Source organism: Adiantum capillus-veneris, chromosome 19, assembly GCF_014529385.1.
Source record: "Adiantum capillus-veneris isolate H3 chromosome 19, ASM1452938v2, whole genome shotgun sequence".
NCBI lineage: Eukaryota > Viridiplantae > Streptophyta > Polypodiopsida > Polypodiales > Pteridaceae > Adiantum > Adiantum capillus-veneris.
In genome coordinates, this window is record NC_140949.1 from 110,540,820 (window position 1) to 110,566,052 (window position 25,233).

Sequence of the window (25,233 nt, forward strand, 5' to 3'; positions counted from 1 at the left end):
GTCCGCGAAGCCAAAGCTCTGATATCCATAGTGAAGGAATGGATCAAAGGCGTGCGTGTGCAACGAAGATGGATAGAGAAGAGAGGGAGAGAGAGAGAGAGCATGACACAGGGATGTGGGGTGGAGCTCCCAAATCTCACTGTATGAGCACACTGTGAGAATGAATGAGAGCTCCTTATTCTTTGTATGTATAAAGAATAAGGAGATAAATGGGGGCAGCCAAACACTGGACGACAGACACGGGCAAAGCATGGTGAGGCACACCACCTTTACCTAACAAAGGGCCCTGCCCTTGTTTTGAGAGCTTGCCCACATCATGAAAGACCCTTGATCATAGGAGATCCCTTATCTTAGGCCTAAGTGGCTTTTTTGCATCCTTGATAAAGTAATCTTCCTCCCATTCTATAGAGGGCATAGATTCTTTGCCTAGCCTAGGGTACGCTAATAACAAAAGTATTGTACTTGAGACTCCCTTGCTCGAGGACACCGCAATTTCACTCCCTCGTTGCATTTACCCATGTATTTTTCTCTTTCAAGGAAACTGCTCTCTAAATCAACACATAGTGTCCTTTCTCAAGGGGACCTTCTCGTTAAGTGAGCAGGAGTGGAAGGGTGTGTGTGGCAAAGAGGGGCTATGTCAAGGTGTGTATGTATGCATATGTTGTATGTGTGGGGAGGGTGTATGTATGCATGTAGGATGTGTGTGTGTGTGTGTGTGTGTGTGTGTGTGTGTGCAAAGGTTGATTTTATGAGACAGATCTCCCCATAGTGTATCAATGGTCCATGTCAAAAGGCATGAGAAATATCCATCGAAGCCATTGGATGCCGAATTGTGCATTGTTGTCATTGCAATGTGCATTATATGTAGGTGCTCATGGTGTAATCTTGATGTGAGCTATTGAAGGTGTGTGAACAACATGTGAACTATGCGTGAATGTGGTGTGAATCATGCGTGAACTATGGTGAGGGAAACTCGAAGTTTACTTCATATTTTACAAGTGCCTTTTCAACATCAAGTGGTGTGCATTCGCTTAATGCTAAGGAGTTTGCCTAGCAAGTGGGATGTAGTGGGTTCAAACCCCTGCTTGTGTCGACATTTGTTTCGTTCCCAATGAAACGAGCGGCCCATGTTCATTGAGCATCATGAGTCGTCGGGCCCCTTTGGAGGGGGAGTGTCGATTAGTATCATGGGAAGGGAGGGGTGGGCAGGAGAGATGAGGTTGAGGGGGGTGGGGTAGGGGGGGGCACAAATGGAGCCCGAGGGGGGCTAAGATGGTGGGAGAAAGATGAGTGAAAAAAAGAGGCAAAAAAAAGGGGGAAGAGCTGAGGGAAAAATGAGTCACCAAATTGTAATAAAAAGAGGTGTACTTAAAGGGTTTTTTTTTTGGGGGGGGGGGGGGGAGAGAGAGATAAGAAGATAATTTTAACGTTGTAGGAACAATCCCAAGAGACCCTCCTCACTATCACGGGCATGGGCAGGAGGGGATCAATGGGCCACGCCCATTTTGAGGATCGGTGCGCCCCCCTGCCCCCCGGATTTGAACTCGGGACGTCACCTTTGCAAGTCTATCACCTTAACCACCTCACCTATGCATGCTTGTTGAAAGCATTGAGAGAAGCGTTTCTTCTATGACGAACCCGCCGCATTTTAATTTCGGGTATGTTGAGTAACTTGAGGCGCGATGCAAGATCGACGGCCCACGATGTCCGCGCTCCCCAAAAAAGGCGTGGGCCATTGATCCCCTCCCTCCCCCGTGTGAGATAGTGCGGAGGCCATGCGACCTCAAAGATCTATCCCATGAGTCTTGAACTCAAGACTTGAGACTTAAGACTTCACACACACACACACACACACACACACACACACACCTATCTACTAACATAATATGGCGGAGGTACTAACCCTTTATACGTGTCTCTGATTGCGAGACGAAGGCTAAATGCCAAAAGTGAGAGAAGCACACGATAAAGAGGAGGAGCGAAAAGAGAGAGAGAGAGAGAGGCCGCCGAAGACGGCCGGCCGTATTCGTATATAAATAAATAAATAAATATATATATAGAGAGAGAGAGAGAGAGAGAGAGAGAGAGAGAGAGAGAGAGAGAGAGAAAAGTTGTACCTCATGTGGCCAGTTGTTTGGTGGAAGGGGATTAAACGTTAAAGGAATTCCTGTGCCTCGGGTTAAAGAGGTGAGCATATATAAAGATAATTATTTTTTGGGGAAAAAGGATAACTGAGTTGAGTCATTTTTCGGTGCATCGTCGTCCTCTCGTCATCGCGTTCCCATAGCACTCAGCCACAGTTCACAGCTTCTTGGACGCCATAGCCAGCTGCTACATTCGAGCTTCCATCTGCTTCATTGCCAGCATCGTTTCTTTTGAAAACGCACCTTCTGCGTTTCCTGCTTTATAGCCCCTCTCATTTCTCGGCGTCGCCTCCACGCTCTTCTCAAATTGGCGTTATTACCTGTCCATCAGCATCGAATTTTCGCTATTTGTTGCGTTTCTGCACATCACAGCTGCTTCAGCTTGAAGCCACCGACAAGAAGGTCTTTCCCCTTAGTGCCCAAATCTCGTGCCTGGAGCAAGTTTGTAGAGATGATACTGCCTTTGGAGCTCTGTAAAGCTCCCTATTACTCTTGATCTTGCATCACAACTCAAAACCTCTAGGGCGGAAGGGAGGAATGGTGAGGAATTGTCATGGCCAATAATAACAGCAGGCAGGATTCCGGTTTACCAGATTTTGGCTCCGGCATGCAGAGCTTTTTCCCTCCATCCATGTATGATTTACTTGAATTCTACCATTCAGCTCTTTGAGATTGATGCTTTCATTAAATCGAGTGTGTAGGTTGTGCGAAATCACTGTATGGTGTGAAAGCTCACGTTGGGTGTTTTGATTATTTTTTATTTCTCCCGTCATTCTAATGCCTGGAACCTAATGCCTGGAATCTGTTATTCGATCTTCAAGCTTGCAATGTTTTGACCTGCAACATTTTGTACCTTGTCAACTGAGGTTAAAGTTGTGATTTTGATTCAATGGGAAGGAATGAATCGTGGAGACCCTGAAGCTAATGAGGGCTATTTGAGGGTGTTTATTCTGGCTTTCTTGGCCTAACAGGAGGCTAACAAAGTTGATTTTTCTCCGATTTATTATATTAAGCATCTTGTTGCACGTATGTATAGTAATTGGCCAATACTCTTTGGGTTGTTTTGGCGCATAGACAGATCATTGTCAAATGCCACTCTTTTGTGAAAATTTTAGGGATGCTGTATACGGTATAAAGGAGTGCACCTTTAATTTCAAGGGGCTAAATTTTAATGCCCCTTAATTTTGCTCTAGTTTTCTTACCTGGACTCGGAATTGAGATTCAAAGTTTTTCTTCTAAATAGTAGTGAATTTAGCTGGCTTGCACGACATACAACGAGGAGATTAAGCCTGAAAATGCCATGTGCGGGTCTAATATGTGTATGTGATTGGTGGTGCATGTGATGGCTCTTTCCCCAACCATCTTCCACTGTTTTTTTTCTCTTTGTCCCTTTTCATCTTTGTCTTCACCACATTTATTACTTTGATTCTTGAGTTCGATGTCCCTTGCCATGTCCTCCTTGAGTTCGGCACGGTTCTCACTCCTTCCCTCGAGGTCCCTCAGGAAGCTGGTGGTGTGTCTGTTTTTCAGTTCTTCCTAGCTGCCTTTACGATAACCTATAATGTTGCGACTTCTTTGCATCAAAGTATTATGATTTTCAAGTTTATGTCTCTCTCCACAATTCTCACTCCTTGCCTCGAGGTCCTTCACGAAGCTGGTTGTGTGTCTGTTTTCCAGTTCTTCCTAGCTGCCTTTACCTAACCTATAATGTTGTGAATCATTTGCATCAAAGTATTATGATTTTCAAGTTTATGTATCTCTCTCTAAATTATGCACAGTAGACTCTTCAATAACCTTCCTTAGTGATGCAGCCTGCTCCCGTTGTTTTAGGCAGTTGGAGCATGCCAGCCTTTTTATTCAAGCAATGCTCTCTGTGAGGGTTTTAGCTTGTGTGTCTAAGAGGTTTATCTCCCGCTTCGTTTACTTTACTGCATTCTACCATTGTAGTTGGTTCCTTGAGCTGGCTACCATTACATGGGCTGTTTTATGGCTTTGAAATGTGCCGTCTCTTTTGCGCAAGTTAAGGGGCCCTTGGGGATTGCACCCTATACTAGGTATAAAGGAGATGATCATTTAAGTACCGCTTACATACAAACCACCTTCATAAAGGAGACTAAGTACAAAATTTGAAACAATTGCCAAACATAACTAAGCCCATGCTATACTAGTGATAAAGGAGATGATATATTAAGCACCGCTTAATATTCCTGGTTGTAGAAGCTTCAAAGGATCAAGGCGTATCTAAACTAAATTGCAAGCTCAGTCTTCAAGTTCAAAATAGCGAGCACAATCGCAGATAGAAATTATTTTAGCACAAATTCCCTACGAATATTTTGTCAAAGTGGTAGCGAAAAAGGTGATTGGGATGATGAATGGGAAAACAACCGGTGGCTGGCACCCACAACCAAAGAAAATGTGAGCCCTCAATGGGCTACGTACTTGACAGACCCCAAGGAAATTCAAAATGGTTTGTACAAAGAGACTTCGGGTGCTTACTTCCAAAGTTGGAAGTAGTTCGCGCGCTAAGGATGCCTTGCCTCATCACTGTGAAGGTGCCATATGCACATTTATGCAACATCAACAAAAAAAATGCCACATGGCATAAAAATTGCACATTGGAGACTTTGATCTACAAATGACCTAGAAATAGGGGAAGCCAATCTACTTGGCGGGGGGTATATACACAACTCAACAAGTCTTGTGCAAGTATGCCTACCTCACATATGGAAATTTAGAGGAATGTTCTCGGATTCGAAGTGGACCCAATAGCCACCTAGGTAGTTTTACCGGTTTGCCACCGCCTTTGTGGACAATTGGAATATCATCATTGTAGGCACAAACTAGCATCAGCTACATCATCAATCATGAAACTGTTGGCCGTCTCCTAGAGCCTATGGAATAAGAACTAGAGAAGAGGACTAATCTGAAGTTCAAGGATCGAGGGACACATGAAGCTGCTGGGGTGGACGAGGAATTTTTCATCAACTATCCAGATTTGCTAGCCTCATACAAGGAGGCCATGTAACTTGGTACTCGTACCTCACCTTAAGCAGGAGGGGATTTCTTGTGCACATGGCTCTGTGTGCCACATGGACATGCTTCATCGACTTTCAGAGCTAGTTTTTCCTCTATCCCTAGATAGGAGTGTCTAGTATCCTAGGAGGATTAGTACCGGCAATTTTGTGAGCCTGTTCGCAAGACGTGCATGTCCAAATGAGTCCATTAGATTAGGTTTTCTAGTTTAACCCTCTTGTATAAATGGATTGTACAAGCGTTTTGACATATGTTATTACACTACGGTGAGCATCTAGCATGACGTGCATGTAGTTTTAGGCTAGAGGAATGCAATGAGCCATTCCCTACGTCAATCAGATTTTCGGGTGGACAGATGTGCTACAATTTCATCTCGAAACTTAGCACTGGTCAAGTTTATTAATAAGTCAATTTACTGGTTTGTATTATAAACTTTGACAGAGGTTTTGCCCTACCTTATGCCTAGTAGGTTTCAGTAAATTTCCCATAAAGGGAGACTTGAGCCTAGCGTCTCTTACAAGTTGTAGCTAGCGCCCAGATCAATTAGCGTTTGCAAAAGCCATCTCTAGCGTTTTGCAGACAATCAGCCCTGGCGTTTTGTAATCTGTAGATGAGCTTTCCAGATGCAGTCCGGTACTTCGTCAGCCCATCAAGCCTCTTCTCAGCCATTCCCTCACCGCATCGAGTGCTCCCATTGCTGCCCAGCACTGGCATCATCAAGATCTGCGTTTTCAACTCTTCATGGAATCTCATATCGGGAGTGCAAATCAGTGTGACATGACACGTTTCGGGGTTTCGAGGTTTCTGAAACGTTTCGTTTCAAAGCTCAAAGAAAGCGAAACAAAGGTTTCGTTTTATATGTATGTTCGTATAATTATACATTGAATATACATACAAATTCATCTGTAAAGAGATGAAATATCAAAATCTAGATGTGAGACTTGAGTCACGAGTGAACAAGGTAAGTCGATAGCCAGCTGCAACAACGTGGAGGTAAAGACGAGGGGACCATGTTGACGTGTAAGATTCAAAGAGAGAGAGAGAGAGAGAGAGAGAGAGAGAGAGAGAGAGAGAGAGAGAGAGAGAGAGAGAGAGAGAGAGAGAGAGAGATTATTTGATGTGTGTGGGGGTCAAAAAATCTATCGATTTTTTGAGGCGGCCTTTGTGCATAGCTTTAAAAATCCTCAAACGGGTGGTTTGAGGTTAACTGGTCAAAAGGGGGCAAAAAAGAAAAAATCAACTCGTTTCGCACGTTTCGTCGAAACGTTTCGGCCGTTTCGCCGTTTCAGAGGGCTGAAATGGGTTTTTATGTCACTATGGTGCAAATCAGCCCTAGATCTACCCCTCGGTGGCCATCAACAACCCCACATCGAGACGGATTCAAAGGTGCATCAAATCAGCCCCGGAGGTGCTTCATCTTGAAGAGTACCGCGGTGACATTCCCCATATAAGTTAGTAGAGTCTGCACTTTATGTATTGCATGTGTGTACATTCCATTTACGCAATCAAAAGCAAATACCACATCGTAACGTGTGGGGGGACCCTTGAGAGGGTTGGTTGGGACCCCATCAGGTGTCATTCTCTCTCTCTCTCTCATTCCCTCTCTTACGGAAATAAAAGGAATCATCATTCATGCTAAAAAGCAATATTTAAATGCAAGGAAAGAAGTAAAGATTTGTGATAGTGTAAAACCTAGATCTTCACCATTTCAATTCTGCTGCACCAAACAACCGTCTTTACCCCACAAAGCATAGTTACCAGAAACGGGAATTTGGAACGGGGAACGGGGAACGGGGAACGACAACATGCATGAAATGCCATTCCTTGTTTCGGGTACTCACGTTTGAAACACGGAACGGGGATTCGGAACGGCAAATTGGGATGGGAACGGGGACCTGAAAATGGCCATTCCCTGTTACTATGCCACAAAGGCCTACATAGGTCACAATGCTTGAGCAATGAGCATAGTTCGGGCAATTCATGATTGAGGACTAATTGTGTCGGGGCCTTGCTTTTCTAGGCTCTGGCCCACAAAGCCCCTCAAGCGACTATTAAGATCATAAGCTATCTTGATGAGTGCATCAAACAACTTCCCTCATACTCAAAAACATAAAATCATATGCTTTGGTAAACACATACGTGGAAAGCAATCCCAGCCTGATAACTGTTGCGTTAGCGCTAATTTGTACGTTGCCGCGAGTCACGTGCGCACTTCACTTGCGCCACGTGGACATGCTTTTGCCATAGTCTAGCATGAGCCTTAGCTTAGGACTGAGCTTGACACCTTTGTGAGCCTCTAGCAAGACGTGCATGTCGAGGCTAGCCACACTTGCATACCCTCTCCTGCACAAGAACAATCATTGCATCATGCAGGCATTTTACTGCGTCGCGCAAGGGGTGGGCTGAGGGCTGCGCGCAAGGCAGGGGTAGCGATGGCGAGAGCGGGGGGGGGGGGTACGGCCGGTCCTGAGAATTCTTTACCTGTATGCAACTAGATACCACCTGTTTTGGCAAAATTTCGGCAGCACAACAGCTCCAAAACTTGCCCGAACCAATTCCCTTGCTAGAAGTCACTTCCACTGGCATAAACCCTTTGATTTCTGCCCAAAAACAGTAAATTCAGTTGGCTGTATTTACTGGTTTTTGCCCTGTTTTCAGCGCTAAACAGTTCCTGAATTGCCCTCTAGCAGTGGGGCACTATTCCCAAGGGTTCTGGCATCCGTATGGCTGAAAAACAGTCAGAATACAGCGCATAACGAGTGCTGAATTCGCACCTGTATGGTGAGGTTATCACCCTCACCGGTGCCTGCTTTTGGAGCAGCAGCTAGCTACTCCTGTGCTTGCTCAGAGAGGCTCTTGCCTCAGCAAGGACGCATATAACCACACAGCTGTACATGAGTCAAATGAAGAGCCCTCTTGTGGGGCATCACATTACTGCACGTAGGGAAGAGAGAGAGAGCAGCGTGGGGTGTGCAGGACATGACTTCTTGCACCACACTGTACATGAGAGGGAAAGCTTGCAGTCAATAGCTCTTAACCTGTGGGGCAGGCTGCAAATGAAATCTCTCCTAGCTAGAGAACGAGCGTCCCCTCTTTTGCATGAGGCAAGTTCACCAAAGAGTGCCACTTGGCACATTTACAGGTCATTTCCCGTTTGGTGCTTGCTGCTTAAAAATCTCTCGATTGGTTGCCCAATTGACTTTGCAGTAGAGTTGTAATGTTCCCCTTGTCAATCCAGAGGCAATGACGCGAACAGATTTCATGGCCCAAAATAGTAGTTCCCTAATTTTTAGGAGATGCTTCCGTTGGGCTCCCACTGGTCTTCTGACCATCTATCCCCATTGGGACTGCATCCAAAAATGCAATGTGGCCCAACTATCGGGTACTTTGCTTTGGTGACCCCACCTTGGCTTTATGCCTTTATTGAGTTCACTTCCTAGTATCCACCAACTTGCTAAGTGCGACGGGGGGACCTACATGATCTTGAACTGAGCCTAGACATCCTCTTACTATATGAATTCCAGTGCCGACCAGCTTTCTCCCGTCTACGGGTGAAACTACCGCTCACATTGGCCATATAATGTCCGACCATTTGCAACTTCAAAAGAGGGTCTCAAAAATAATACAAAAATCATTGGAAAGAAACCAACAACTAAGGTTAGCAGTTGCCACATCCTCGTGACATAGTTAACAGTTGCCATGTGAGAGAGAGAGAGAGAGAGAGAGAGAGAGAGAGAGAGAGAGAGAGAGAGAGAGAGAGAGAGAGAGAGAGAAATGAAATGTTATATTAACGTCTTCAAAAGGCCAAAATGACCTATGAGACCAATCAGTTACAAAATAGTGAATCTAATACCATGTCTGGGTACAAAAGAACTAGAAAAGAACTAGAAGTGGAACAAAATACTACTACTACTACTACAATCTAAAACTACGTGGGTGTAGCAGCTGATACAATAGGTACCCGGTAAACTGGATGTAACAGTGTGTGAAACAAAGATGGAAGAAATGGTGAGGATCCATCCTCATCTGCACTCTGGATGTCGAGAGAGTATGGCTCGAATCTTCTGTTGTAGTCTCCGTCGATGCTGTGTAGCTCCTCTCCTCAGTCGCGGTCGTCTGTATCTCTGTAGCTCCAATGCTCGGTCGATGAGAGTGCCAGTAGTGGTCGAATGAGTGTGGGACGAGCTCTGCAGTGGTGGCTGCTCCTCTGGCTGTCCCATATCTAGTGAAAAGAAATCTGTAATGTGTCTCTGGGACTGCCTCTCTCTAGCTCTCCCCAGTAAAGTGTCTCTATACCTGTGTAACTCAAGTAGATATAGTCCAAGACATCTCTGATCCTCATAACTCATGACCCTAGATAGAGGACCAAAACCCTCTCTGAATAAGCAGTGGAAACGCCCCCGTATCTCATAGAACACTGTGCAATGACATATGTAGTGCAACTCTGTCTCTGGCTCTCTCTGGCATAATCGGCATATCCTGCTGTCTGCTGGTATCCCTCTGAATCTACCAGTCTCAATCTCGAGCTGATGTGAGGATGTGCGTATCTGACCAATGGCACAACGCAAACCATGAGAGGGGCCAAACAAACGCAATTTAATGATCAGTGTATTTTACGCTAAACCTAGTCACATACAGCCCTCTAAAATCAAAGCAATCGTCCTTGATTGTAGGACATAGGAAAAGCAAGAGATATTAATGAAAGAATTTTCACACTTCTTAACATTTACACAATGTTTTCCCAAAGTTAATCTCGTGAGTGATCATTTAGTCATGCATTCATGTGTAGGATGATGATGTGCATAAAACGAATAAGCTAGTTGCAGACAACTTGAGTGCGTCTAAAAATTTATCATGCGGCTAGTATCATAGCCAATGCCTGTAAAAGTACATTGGATCATGTTTGGATGTTGATCGCACACACAAGATCATCATAATCCTAATCATCATTTGTCATAAATTGATACAAATGTTATAAAATAAAACAAAATTCATGGTTCTCATGTTCTACAGTTGGATCGATCGTTCTCTTACTGCGAGCTTGGCACAATATTTGTTAAATCAAGGCTTGCCCAAAATAACATCAAACCTTGCCAACTTTATTTTGCAAAAAATCAAATTTATTTGCAAACAAAATAACAAGAGCATCCAATTTATTTATTTTTGGCACATGCTGAAATTTTATGCACAAACCCTATAGGATTTGCTGCTGAAATTTCTAATTTTTTGAAATTGTTGGAATCAAAATCCAGTCGCGTCATTGTGTAGGGCTTGTCGAGAGGATTGACTTTGACTTCTGCTTCATATTTAAGTTCTCATCTGTCAAAGAGATTTTTAGGGGGTCTTTGAAACACAATAAAACGTTAAAAAGCATGTTTTTTTTGAAGTTTTTAGGGCAAAAACGAACTCGTGTTTCTTCATCTCCTAACTACTACTACTTCTTGCTCTTCCAGAGGAAGAATAAGATTATTACCTTTATCTTGCATAGCTTGGACAATAGCTATGACATCCCTACTCACGTCATCAGTGCCAAAAGAGTAGGTATACTATATAGGTTTGTACAGAGTTCATCATGCTTTGAATGTACTCTTTAAAACCAACGAACTGAGTTTCTATCACCCTTCGGAGGTGATGGGCATCCTTAGCCATGATAAAGGCCAACATTTGTCAAATAAGAGCAAGATACTAAAAGCACTAAATATTTTAACAACAAAGTAGCTCTCTCTTTAAATGCTTTTTTCATTTCAGTTTTAGAGAGAGAATTCGTTTCCAGAGAGAGAAGATCAATAGATTCTAGAGGGAATCACGGATTCTAGAGAGAGAAAATTGAAAATTCAGGTTTAGAGAGAAAAGCAACAGATTCTAGAGAGAGAAAATTAATGTGCATAGAGGATTTTGGCTGTGACAAAGACTGGCTCATGGACCACCTTTGGAGAGAGAGAGAGAGAGACTTGCCAAACGAACGTAATGATCAATTCCGTCTATAACCTCGACGCGAAAACTCTATCCCTAAAACCTGACACAGAGTGCTTGTTTTTGCAATTCCCACGGAGCTACTCCTAGATGGCTCCTCCATGTTTGAACATTGTTGACGAGCTTTCTGGAGACAACTATGCTCATCTATGCATGCTCATTGAAAATTGATCATGCGGTTGTGGTTTCTACGAAAAGGCTTGTGGCACATCGTCAATGGCGAAGAGACAAGGCCCGTGAGGTTCAACAACAATAGGTGGACTTGACTTCAGGATGGCCAATTTCTTTAGTCATGCGTTGATCGAGATGCAAGTAATGCAAAGGCCATGTTAGCCTTTGAAGTTTGTTCAAGCATCTTCTGCGGTCTAGACTTTGCAAATTGCGAGTGAAACGTGGTCAAAGTTGTCATGTGGTCATTTTCTATGAAGGCTTGTGGAGGTTTGTGGAGATTATGGTATGCTGCTTGAACTTTGAAAGCTTGGTACATGTATCATACTCATTGTACTTGTTCATGTGTATAATTGGTTGGCTTTGACATAATTGGGATAATAAATATTCTCACATAAGTAATGTATTTTTATTCCCACGTTTCTTACATTTCAACGCTTTTTGAAACTTGTTGTATACCTCGTTTCGTATGTATGTGCCAAATCAGCTTTGCAACGTTGGGCCATGTGATGTGTTCACAGTTCAGAGTTCACGAATGGGGATTCTTGGACGTAGTGGTCTTTCTACGAGGCAACCGGTGCTCAAGATGGCATTTTTTTGGTGACAAGCTGTTGGTTACGATTGTGAGGTGTATCGAGTCAAAGGCCTCTATTGGGGTGTTCATGGTAGCTTCTTCATCGACTTGGTCATCCTACATATGTCCACTATTAGCCTTCCCACCTTATGAACTATTCAACTCTCTTAAATGACAAATGTTTGAATACAAGAAAGAACAAGCACAATAATACTCTCTCATTGTTCAAAACAAAGGGAACAATAAAGGAAAAGGAAAATTCATGAAGGAATTTAAAACCAACAAAGTACCTACACCCAACAAAGATTCCAAAGAACCAGTCAGGCTTGCCTTGTGTGGCCCTATGTATGGTGTAGTGCACAATCAATGAAGAAAGGCATTTGCCGCTTTTCTCCTTGTTTGTTTGGCGACTTTCTCAGTGCAAACCCGATATTCACTTTGCCGCTTTTGCCTTGGTGATCCTGCACTTCTTCTTTATCTGCTTTGTTTTTTCTTGTTTTTCATTTCCTTTTGTTTTCTTTGGCTTTGGTTGTTTCTTTCTTGTTTGTTTTTGCGTGTTGTGGTGGGTGGGTATGTGTGTGTAAGTGGAGCTTGGATCTTGTGGGCATTGCTTTTCTTTCTGTGTTTGTTCTTCCAAGGCTTGCTTTTGGGGGTGTTCGTGTGTGGGTGGGTTTGTAAAGCTTGCATTTGTCAACATGGCTTTCTTTTCGTTTGATTTCCGGTATATTTTTGTGCTTCCTCTTAGTCTTTTATCTTGGTTCCTTTGGTTTTTGGTTCTTTTGTTTCTAAGATTATTTTGTGAGAGGATGTTGGGTGCACTTTGGTTGGAACTCTCCTCGTTTTTTGATGGATATCTTTTGGTGGCCCAAGAGTTTCTTCTACGGTCTTCTTGGAGGTTACCTCCCCAACTTTGGATTTGAGGAGCCACCTTCAACAAGTGGATTGCTTTTATAGTGGTCGAGTTGGCAGCTCCAGTTTAGAGCTCCTAATGCACTTCCTGTTGAACTATCTCAATAGAGCTTTATATAATGCAATATGCTTCTTATCTCTCAATAGTGCGCCAACGACTATTCCCCTTGGTGTGCCTCTTCAGTTTCATAGTTGTAGATGGTGCTAGTTGGTGGGCTTTGGTTTGACATTCAGCAGCTTATCCTTGCAACAATCCCGGTTGCTTTTGCTTGTCAAATTTGATTTTTTGGCATACTAAGCATGATCTTACAAATGCACATCTTGACGTAAAGCTTGCCAATAGAAGAATGCCTCAACCCCCTTCACTGTCGCATCAATTCCACGATGCCCTACATATGGTGGAGCATGACTTTCCATCCAAACCATTTGCCGTAATTGTTTAGTAACGCATAACTTTCCATGCATCATGAGAAAGTCATTCTTAAGCATATAGTGCTCATGATGTTGCCCATCAACAAGTTGATCGTAAATCATTGCAAAATTTGAATCTTCAGTATATCATGTCTTCATTTCTTCTAGTTCACAATGGTACGAATTGACATGCCAAAATTTGGGGCTTTCGTGACTACTCATCAGCCACCACGTTCTTTTCCCCTTCCACATGCACAATGTGAAAATGGAACATTGACAAGATGTTTGCCCATTGCATGTGTCTCTCAGACAACTTCATTTGTGTGAGAAAGTATCGCAAGGTTTGATGATCTGTTTGGACAACAAAATCAGCCCCTAGCAGATAGTGTTTCCAGCTAGTGAGGTGTGAATTACTGCCAACAGTTCTTTCTCATAAACTTGCAAGTTCCTTTCGGTCTTCAAAAGAATTTTACCTAGCAGATAGTGTTTCCAACTAGTGAGGGCATAAATTACTGCCAACAGTTCTTTCTCATAAACTTGCAAATTCCTTTCGGTCTTCAGAAGAATTTTACTCTCATATGCGACTACTTGGCCATTCTGCATTAGAATTGCACCTAGACTATGGCCTCTCACCAAGCTGTCCAAACTTGTCAGGGCGGAAATCGCTGAAATTGCATGTTTCCGACTTGATTTTGGCAGCATAATGGCGCCAAAACCCCTGCAGGTCAAAAGTATACCTTTATGATGGATTCCCTCGCATTTTAGAAGCTTTTCGGTGAGGTGTAACAGAATTTCAGCGTGCTGTAATTCCCTGTTTTGTCACTGCTAGGTGCCCAAAGCCCTCTCTAAGTATTTCAAGGCCTTCCCGAGGCTCCCCTAGTGTTTTCTTGCAGTATAGGTGCGAAATCCTAAACTTGCAGAAAAACATAGTAGGTTGTAATTCTCTGTTTTGGATTGTTTTGGGCGGAGAGCTCCTGAATGCAATGGGACAGCCCCCTTGCGATTTAGAAGAGTTTTCACGCGAGAAAACTCTCCAAATTCACAATCTTTCGCGATGGAACTGTGCGTACCTGTGGGGGAATAGCAATCAGCTAATCCGGTTCCTGTTCAAAAGGGTCTCGCCCTGACAAACGCGCATAAACCCATAGAACTGTACATGATCATCTAAGTAGCCGAACTAGTGGGGTATTACCATAATTGCAAAGGGGAGAGAGAGATGTGCGAGAGCAAATCATCGTGCTAGATGAGACAAAGGAGAAGGCAAGCTTTCTATTAAAGCTGTGAACCTGCATCCACTACTCACACACACACACACACTCTCTAGTTCACAATGAATGATAAATCAACCTCCTCTCTCAATTTGGGCGCCCCCTCTTGGGCCCCCTCTTGGGATGAATCTGACAAAACCATTCAGAGCAGCCAAGTGTCCAATTTGCCTCTTTTGAGTTAATTTCCTAGTTCCCACCAACTTATAAAGTTGTAAATGACTTGTCGAGTGGCCCAAATTCCATTTTGGCACTTACAGGCTTCCATACTCATCAGAATTCAGTGCTAACTTGCCCGACCAGTCCTGGCTGACCTAGATTCCCGATGTGAGAAACTCGTTCTGCCAAACAGCCGTTTCACACTGGCCATGTTGTCACAAACTGCTCACTGTCAAGTCCCTGAAGAGTAGAGTCAACCTTCAGATCATGGCGGAGGGGCCTTAAACTTAAGAAGAACAAGCAACAACAGAAGAAAAAGTTCTACCAACTTATGGGACCCCGCTCGATGGGGCCTAAGTGACATAAAGGGATTAAAATAAAGTAGGATCCACACACACGTACACAAAGACTTGCGCAGCTAATGATGTGGCAGCAGTGCGGACGCTCTGGAATTTGCGTTGACATGCTGACGTGGCAGGTTGTTCAGATTTCTGTGATTGCATTGTTGACGTGGCAGTTTTACGGATTTTTGTAAATTACGCTGGCAGCTTTTGGGCATTGCTTTTGGACCAGATGCTTTTGAGTTTGAAGGCTTTTCATGTAAAACTGCCTTTATTTCTAGGGCCTTTAAATATGAGGCCATGGGCTCATTCTCTGGCATGCTTCTTGGAGAAGGTGCAGAGTTTGGGGTACCGGCTTGTACTGTGTTGATGCAATATAAAGAAAGACCGAAAGGGGCGCCAAGGTTTGGGGTCAATACTCTCTGGGGTGGAATTTTGCCACTGTGTCGCGTGCCGTCTCTCTCTCTCTCTCTCTCTCTCTCTCTCTCAGGTCGTTTTTATTGAAGTGCTAAAAGTCTGTTCAGTCTGTTCTTTTCTATTGGCACGTGGTGCCCGTCTTGTGACACATGCAATGTCCGCTTGCACCTTTTCAAGGGTTTCGGGGAAAATAAGTAAAAATCAAATAAATAAAAATATGTAGTACATATTTAAAGAAGCCAACAGGAAGAATACACCTCCTGGTGACACTAAGGCTGAGAACTGAAAACGCTAGGGTTGATTTGACTTGGATGCGCAAACTGAAGAAGAGGCTATGGCTGAAATCTGAAAATGCTGGTTACTATGAGGGCTGAAATCTGATGCAGGCTGGTGTGTTGTAAAAACGCAAAGGGTTGATCGCTTGATGGCTAGGAATGGCAGCGTCATGCTGATTTGAGGCAGAGACGGCAGATTTGCAAAACGTTAGGGTTTTTGATGCTTGAGGGCAATGAAACATGCTGAGAGGCTGTTGTATGCAAAATCGCCAAGCTTGCTAAGGGTGCTGCTGCCAATACTAATGTTTTGATGATCTGGAAGTGACCCAAGGGGTCACTTATATAGCCTTTGCAATGTGGGGTCAAGCAGTGCAAAAAGGAGCCATATTGATACCCCATGACTTCTAAAATGCTGGACACATGTCACTTATAATATTAACACTAATAACAAGAGGTGCTTCGTATGCAGATAACTACCTAGGCTTGGTACTATGCTAGAGTATGGGAACACTTCCCAATGCTGACACCTAGTAGCAGACACTGGTTGTACTCATGTGCAATCAAAGAGTATGCAACTACACTAATGTGTCTGGACATGCACGTCTTTCATACAGGCACACTGCCACAACACTTCCTAGGTTGTCCTAACCCCTAAACGTAGGAGTAAGCTTGTCCACATGCATATAGTGTTAGATGAGAGAGAGAGAGAGAGAGAGAGAGAGAGAGAGAGAGAGAGAGAGAGAGAGCCCTAGCGATGGCCCCTCGTGCTCTTGCCTCTCGTGGGTTTCCGCTCGCACCATTGCCCCCGCCATGCATCCAAGCCTTGCTGCAGCCTACTGTCCCGCCATGCGCCCCTGCTCTATTGTGGCTTGCTGCATGTCACGTGCACATCTAACCCTATGTGCATGTAAGCTATCTCAGGTAGGGTTTAGGTCAGCTCAAGAAGTGTTCTGACACCTTTGTGAGCCTGTGCGCAGGCCGTGCATGTCGAGGCACTTAGAGTAGTTGCATACCCTCTGGTTGCACACAGTGTGATCATCAGCATGTTATTCAGTACCCATCATGAGCATTTTACAGTGCATAGAACCCATTTTCCCAAATCACACATTTTTCACTTATTTATTAATAAGGGACTTTTGTTGGAAAAGTGAGTAGGGCAACTTTGCTAAGGCAGTATAAAAGAAACCTAGCGCTAGCACTTTTTGGCAGAAGAGGCAAAAGAAATTCCAGCAACTTGCAGTGCACCTTCTCAGCAAGACCGGCAGGAGGCCCTAGTGTTTTCAGCCAACAGAGCATATAGCGTTTTTGGAATGCAGTTTCCAAAAACAGATCAGCCTGGCGTTTGCAGTTTGTAGGTCCAGCCTAGTGTTTGCAGATTCCGGCGTCAGATCAGCCCAACACATCAGCGTTTTCAGTTTTCAGCACTTAGACATAGCAGATTCAGCCCCTAGCCTCGCAGATCTCACCTACTCGCAGCAGATCCTCGTCGTACCGTCGAGTCAACCAACGTTTACAGTTTCAGCCTGCTGTTTGCAGATTTCAGCATCTGTGTTTTCAGTGCATCATTGTCGCGTCGTTGCGATCGCCGTCCTCGTAGACATAGTGTCAGGGATAAGCAGAAAGTCAATGTTTTGCAGATTTCAGCATTTCAGCCCTAGCGCTTTCAGATTTCAGCCCGTCCTTGTCGTCGTCATCATTGTCATCGACATCGTCGACAAGTCCATTGCATCTAGAGCATTGTACCGGATTTGTTCAATCATTAGCATAGACCTCTCTCGCCATAGAGAGGGGGGCCCTTGGAGGAGGGTTTGAGAACCGTCTTGTGTTGAATTCCTCTCTCTCTCTCTCTCAGCACCTTCATTCATAGTAGCATTCACTTTGTTTGTGATCATTGCACTCTCTTTCTAAAGGAACGGAAGGCTCTCCCTTCCGTAAGTAAAAGGAACCCTTCATCACAGTTCGGAGCACTCATCTTGAGCAAGATCAACATTCACTTCTGCTGTACCTTACATTGGTATCAGAGCTTTGGCAGTGATCTATATTACTCAAGGAAAGAACCATATATTTTATTTTTTTTTGCTTGTTGCGGTCGCACTTAACCCAAGTCCACTTGGGTGTGTCGATTCCTAATCATGTTTTTGAAGAGTGACACGTAACCCAAGAAAGAAGGGTGTGCCCAGCCTCCTCTTGTTCCTCTTTTCACTCATTGAGAGCGGACCGTGCACTTAGCGGCTGGCCAATCGACGTGAGGTGGGAAAAAGCAACTTTGGTGTGAGCGCAAGGCCGCCAAGGGGTGCGCCCACAGGGAAGAGTCGAGCTCGGGCAAGAGAAAAGCCGTCTCAAACACCGATTGTAAGCTAAAGAACTCAAGAACCTCAAAAACCCAAGAATCTCAAGAACCCAAGTTGCCCACGAACTTAAGTACCCAAGATCTCAGTGTATGGTTATCACGGAAGCAGAATGGATACTTTGCGTGAAGGTGAGCATGGAGGTGGTGATGAAGAATATTCCCCACCAGGAGGATTTTTTTTGGACCCTCCTCCTTCCCCATCTACGCCACGGGTTGTACCAAATCCTATGGAGGCTTTGGTCAAGTCAATGATGGATATGATGCTACAACAAGAGGCGCAACGTGCCACCTTGAATCACGACCGCGAAGAAAGAAAGGCAGCCTTAGAGCGTGAGCAAGCGTGCTTGGCGGCCGAAGCAAGAACGGCAGCCTTGGAGCGTGAGCAAGCATGCTTGGCGGCCGAAGAAAGAAAGGTAGCCTTAGAGCGTGAGCGTGAGCAAGCGCGCTTGGCGGCCGACGAAAGAAAGGCAGCTATTGAGCTTGAGCGTGAGCAAGCACGTGAAGCCCAACGCATAGCGGTCGAAGACAGACGAGCGGCCTTGGAATTAGAACGTGAGGTGCAGAGAGACCAACGCATGCAAGAGTTGGTCCTATAGGTACTCACCTTGAAATCCGAACCACTCAAGGACGTGGGCGAGTCATCAGGTAGCACAAGTCGAGAAGCGGATTCCAACAACCCCTTGTCACCGAGAAGTTGACGTTTAGTAAGTATGACGGTAAGATGGATGCTAATGTTATTCATTCTTGGTTGCATCAATTTAATGCTTATTTTGCGACAACTAAGAAAACAGGAAATAGCAAAGTTTTGATGGCAGCCATGTATCTGGTTAGTGATGCCATTAATTGGTATCAAGCGTGGCAAGAGGCACAGTTGGCCGTGCACCTAGAGGAAGCCGAGGAATACGTGCCCCTTTCTTTTAATTGGTTCGACTTCCAAGACAAGCTCAAGGCGCGGCTCATGCCAGCTCAGTACCTAGCGCGGTTAAAGGACGATTGGCGCAATCTCAAGCAAAATAATATTTCAGTCATGTCCTTTTCTAATCGTGTTTTGTAGCTTGCCACCCAATTACGCAAATCGGATGCGAAGCGCAAAGAGGCTTTTATTTTCAGGTTAAACGAGTTTATCAGGTTCGATGTTGAAGTACTCGACCTCGTAGATCTCAACAAGGCGGTAGCGATTGCTCTCGCACAGGAGATGAAGCACAACCAAGGAAAGCCCAAGGAGAATAAGTCTTCTCACAGTACCTCTCAGATTTCTCAGAACTTACAAAACGGTAAGAATGGTAAGAATGGTAACTCTTCTAGCCAATATTCCTCTAATCCTTCGGAAAAGAACTCTCAAAATGAATCTAAGGGTAAAGCTAACACACTTGCTAAACCTAAGCTAATCAGATGAAAAAGTTGCACAAGGAATTCTAGGAGGATACATAATGGCAGAAGAACAAGTCATTTATTCTAAGGAAGGTCGATGTTATCAATGTCACGTCAAGGGGCATATAAAGAAGACATGTCCTAGGAATGAATCTAAAGAACCCACAAAACCCACATCCTCTGTTAATGCCATAAATGAGAACACTAGTGCGTCCCAAGTTTCTCATGATCATCTAGTTGATGAGTCTCTCATGAAGTGTTATGGTCTTGTGAATGGTCAATGCATTGTGATCTTGTTTGATTCTGGTAGTATGCATGATGTGATTGGTGACTTTCTTGTAGACAGAGCCCGCTTGGAGGTTAGCAAGATATCTCCTCTCAAGGTGTCGGTCTTCGCTCCCGGTATGGACTCTCTCATCACACGAGAGTGCCTTGGTGTGTTATTCACTGTTGCAAGTTTCCTTTCGTAGAAAATTTGTAGTGTATCCTCTTTCAGGATGTGATATGATTTTGGGCATTAGATGGTTTCGTGAGCATAACCCTCTCATTGATTAGACAGACAATACGTGCTAACTCTAAATGCCAAAAGTGACTCTCCCATTATCATTCGTGGTGAGCAAGTTATTCTAATGTGCAGGCGAAGCTTGAAAAGAAACAAGAGAAGGAGACTCTCTCTGTCTTTTCTTCTCCAAAACACGACACACATGTTTTGCATGATAGAGATGTGATTGTTCACAAGGATGATGGTTTGCATGATGATTTTTCTAGTGAAGCGAACCTCATTGCAGATACGATCAATCACAAGGATGTGATTGTTCACACGGATGATGGTTTGCATGATGATTTTTCTAGTGAAGCGAACCTCATTGCAGATACGATCAATCACAAGGATGTGATTGTTCACAAGGATGATGGTTTGCATGATGATTTTTCTAGTGAAACTAACCTCATTGCAGATACAATCAGTCACGAAGAACCGATCTTGGCTCTTGTGCCGAGGTCCACAGAACCCACTCAGGGAGTAATGTGTGTTCGCATGATTAGCCAGCACGCATTGTTCGAGTTGTTATTCGTGACGGTTTCTTGTATTTTCGTCACCGTCTTTATGTGTTCCCTTTTCACAGGCATGCCGTATTGTACGATGCTCATAATTCACTCACGGATGAGCATGGATGTATGTGGATCACTCTCGAAAAGGAAAAAAGTTTGCATTCAAGGAATTCACATTGTTTCCCGATTGTCCAATTTGTCAATCGCTTTTACATGTCTCTTCCTTGGCATGACATAGTCTTAGCAAGGGCACGAGAAAGATTGTCCATCAAGCATCTGCATTTCCGATGTGATTTGCCACAGTTGATAGGTTTAGGTTGAAAGGTCAAGAGTCGATCTCACTTTTTGCGTGTGTTTGGTGAACAACTTGGCACTCCGTAACTTTGTTCATCTGCATTACATGCACAGTCTTTTAGGAAGAATAGTATTTTTCCAGTCACTCTATATGGAATGTTTATGTTCATGATTTTGTGTTAGAAGTGGTTTCAAGAATTTTGCTCCTCAGAGATTCTTGAAGACGATGGACCCCATGTCCATAAACGCAATTGTAGCATTGAAGCCGCCAGAGATCACTTTGTGTCGCTTTTGATGCGGCCCAAAGAAGCAAGCATTGCAGACCTCCATGAAGTTAAAGTATCGCACGACCCACGCATCAGAGTGGGCTGGCGAAGAGTTCTTTGCAGGATTCCAGGCGTTGTTGGCGCTCTCCCTTGACGCTATATAGCTCGGTACCAATACCTTACTTTGAAAAGGAGGGGATGTCACATGCACATTTAACAACCCTATGTGCATGTGGACAAGCTATCTCAGGTCTAGGGTTCAAGATCAGCTTAGGAAGTGTTGTGGCACCTTTGTGAGCCTGTGCGTAGGCCGTGCACGTCCAGGCACTTAGAGTAGTTGCATATCCTCTGGTTGCACACAACATGATCATCAGCATAATGTTCAGTACCCATCATGAGCATTTTAAAGTACATAGAACCCATTTTCCCAAACTACACATTTTTCACTTATTTATTAACAAGTGTAAAAGAAACCTAGCGCTAGCACTTTCTGGTAGAAGAGGTAGAAGAAGTTCCAGCAACTTGCAGTGCACCTTCTCAACAAGACCGGCAGGAGGCCCTAGCGTTTTCAGCCAACGAGCAGGTCGCGTTTTTGGAATGCAGTTTCCCTAGTGTTTTTGCTACATATCAGCCTGGCGTTTTCAGTTTGCAAATCCAGCCTAGCGTTTGCAAATTTCGGCGTTAGATCAGCCCCAACACATCAGCATTTCAGTTTTCAGCACTTAGAAACAATAGATTCAGCCCCTAGCCTCACAGATCTCACCTACCCGCAACAGATCCTCGCGGTACCGTCGAGTCAGCCAACGTTTACAGTTTGAGCCTGCTGTTTGCAGACTTCAGCATCTGTGTTTTCAGCGCATCGTTGTCGCGTCGTCGTCATCGCCGTCCTTGCCGACACAGTGTCAGGGATCAGTAGAAAGTCAGCATTTTGCAGATTTCAGAATTTCAGCCCTAGCGTTTTCAGATTTCAGCCCGTCCTCGTCATTGTCATCACTGTCGTCAACATCGTCGGCAAGTCCATTGCATTTAGACCATTGTACCAGATTTGTGCAAGCAATAGCATAGACCTCTCTCGCCATAGAGAGGGGGGCCCTTGGAGGAGGGTTTGAGAACCGTCTGGTGTCGTATTCTCTTTCTCTTCTCTCTCTCTCTCTCTCTCTCTCTCTCTCTCTCTCTCTCTCTCTCAGTCTCAACACCTTCATTCACAGTAGCATTCACTTTGTTTGTGATCATTACACCCTCTCACTAAAGGAACGGAAGGCTCTCCCTTCCATAAGTAAAAGGAACACTCATCTTGAGCAAGATCAACATTCGCTTCTGCTGCACCTGCCATGCATCCTTGCCTTGCCGCGGCCCATCCCCTTCCTTTCTGCTGTGGCCAAATCCCTTGCAGTTCCTAGCTCACGTCACCTTCGCCGTTGCTGCCCCGACGCAGACCTGGTTCATGGCCTCCTCCCCCACCCTTTGTGTTTTCCCACATGACTCCCAAGTTGTCGCTCTACTTTCCTCAATGGGGAGCCCGTCGGGATATCTGTCTTTGATTGGAGAAGGTTGCCTGCGCAACCTTGCTTCCCCCACAACTCTCCTCCTCTTGCTGCTGCAGACTCCATGGCAATTGTTCAAGTGGTCTCCCTATGCTCAGTTTAGTGTAACAGGGAACGGGGGAACACAGCCCAAACGTTCTGAAACTGTGTTCCGGACGAGTCACGTTCCCGAAATGGAGATGGGAACGGAACGCCGTTCCGGAACGGGGTGTAACCGGAACGGTGTTTCGGAATGGGGGGAACGAGGTGGAACATGAGGCGGAACAGCAAAACGCGGGGCGGAACGGGCAAAAGTAGGCATTTGGGGGGAAAAAAGTGGGCTTTTGGGGGAAGATTTGGGGCTGTTCGGGGAACATATTTGGTGCACTTTGAGGGCAGGTTAGGGGGCAGTTTTGGGGTTGTTTAGGAGTTTATTTGGGACTAAGCTGAATGGAGGTAATTCAAGTCTTACTTTAGGTGGACCGTTCCGGCCCCGGCCCCGGCCCCGTCCCCGTCCCCCCCCCCCCCCCCCCCCCCCCACCCCCCCCCCCCCCCCCCCCCCCCCTGTTCCCGTCCCGTTCCAGACCCTCCTGTTCCCGTTCCGGGTAACTATGGCTCAGTTGGCTTGTTCGACGGTGCGTGCAAGTTTCGGGTTTGGTTTCTATATTTCTCTTTTGTTTCTTATTCATATTTCATTGGTTTTGGTTTTCTCTTGCTTTTATGCTTGTGTGGGTGTATGTCTCTATGTCCCTCTAAACGCTTGCTTATGGGGGTGTAAGTGTGTGCAGGGTTGTGTGTGTGTGGAAGCTTGCCTTAGAGTTTGTGTGGGTGTGTGTCTGTTTGCTCCTTTGTTGTCCTGTGAGGGCTTGCTTTGGGGTGTGTGCGCGTGCGCGCGCGTGCACGTGGAAGCTTGTCCTTTGAGGTTGTTTTGCTTGCTTCTGGGTTTCCGTTGCTCTTGTTGGTTTTGTTTCTTTCCTTGTCTTTTCGTAGGCTTGAGTCATTGTTGTCGCTTGTTGGCTGTTCCTTTGTTCGGGGTTGGCTCGTTGTTCTCAACTCTGCTCTCTCCCAAGACTCTTCAGCCGGTTTTCACCCGGATGCCGTTTTCAAAGCCTCCTACACTGTCTCACTAAAGTCCTCTCTCCAGCAATGGTCTGCATGAGCCACCTTCAACAAATGGACTGCTCTCTATTTTGGACGAATTTTTCTTGCCACCTCCGGTGCAGCGCTTTGTTGCACAAGGTAGCGCTTTGTTACCCACCTTGTGCTATCCTCCTGCAGTTTCTTGGTGATGTCAGTTGCCTCTTCACCCTCATCGTCCTTCACCAACTGCTCTCTTCCTTTAGTTACTCCATTACCTCTCATTGTAAGATTTTATCGGTTGGCGGGTTTCTGCCCGGTGTTGAGCTTCTAGTGGTTGCTTATTGTGATCTTCGATGGCTCCAATTCGTGGTCTGCAGTGGTGGAAAGACTTTTGGTCGAAGTGCCTATCCTTCAGAGGCTACTGCCATCCTCTCTCCACTTAGCTTACTAGGGCACTTTTTACTCTCTTTAGCAGAGGTTTTTAACCCTGGCCTTCCGTCTGAACTGTTTGGCCATGTGCCTAGTTGTATCTCGTTTACGGGCTTGCTTTGTAAACAGTGAATAGGCTATTTGGGCGTTCTGGGGGATTTTCAAGTAATAGAATCAGCCTTTATTTTGAGAGAGAGAGAGAGAGAGAGAGAGAGAGAGAGAGATGAGATGAGATGAGATGAAATGAAATGAAATGTTATATTAAACGTCTTCAAAAGGCCAAAATGGCCTATGAGACCAAACTTATACAATCCTTGTCGATCTAATCCAATGTTTGGATACAAAAATAAAATGATTTAAAGTGAAAGACTAAAACTAAAAGACTAAAATCGTTAGTCTGAAAATCAACATCTTCCATGCTCGAGGATGCCTGGCATCAGGCATTGTCCGAGAAAGTATTGCATTGGTTGTTGAAAAGCTTCGTCAATGTCCGCCTCTGTAAATAGCCGTATTGGGCGTCCCCCATGTCGTGCTAGAATAGTCCTGATTCTTTGATGGAGCCTCCGTCGATGTCGTGGTCGCCCTCGTAGACGTGGGCGTCTAGCTCTTTCGAGCTCAATGGCTCTGTCCACTAATATACCTCTGGTAGAAGTGGGCTCTGAAGTCTGATGTGAAGCATGCTTATCCGGCTGTTGAGTTCGTGCTATGAAGAAGCAAGTGATCTTCCTCTATGAATGTCTTCCACTACCTGATCTCCTCAAGAGACTTTCCCTATTTCTGTGCAGCTCTAGCAAAAACAACCCGAGGCATCTCTGATCTTGATATCTCATGACTGTAACCAACGGTCCAAAGCCCTCTTTGAATAGATAGTGAAAGCGCTCTCGTATCTCATAGTATACTGGACAATGACAAATGTGATGTAACTTTGTCTCTAGCTCTATATGACATAACGGGCTATCGTGGCTTCTGCTGGTACTCTCCTAAAACTGCCAGTCTCAATCTCTAGTTGATGCGATGATGTGCGCATCTGACCAATAGTATGTGAGGATTAGTGGTGTTAGTCCTATAATTAAGACTAAAATTTCATACTTAAGATCAAACCGAGACTCAAGAGACTCAAATGAAAAGACACGTCTCCTGGTGAAGAGACATGACTTTAGATGCTCGAATACTCGAATGAATTTAAATTGAGTACAATAGG

General features: G+C 44.8%; 1 protein-coding gene across 1 annotated transcript in view; it reads left to right on the forward strand.

Annotated features, from left to right (window-relative positions):
- Positions 1-2,229: 2,229 nt before the first annotated feature.
- The window catches only part of LOC147434656 (transcription factor TGA2.3-like), a 75,590-nt gene continuing 52,586 nt past the window's right edge, over positions 2,230-25,233 (forward strand). The window contains exon 1 of the mRNA XM_086491108.1: positions 2,230-2,777. Within this exon, the coding sequence (XP_086347234.1) occupies positions 2,698-2,777 (80 nt within the window). The 5' untranslated portion in view covers positions 2,230-2,697. The remainder of the gene's footprint in view (positions 2,778-25,233) is intronic.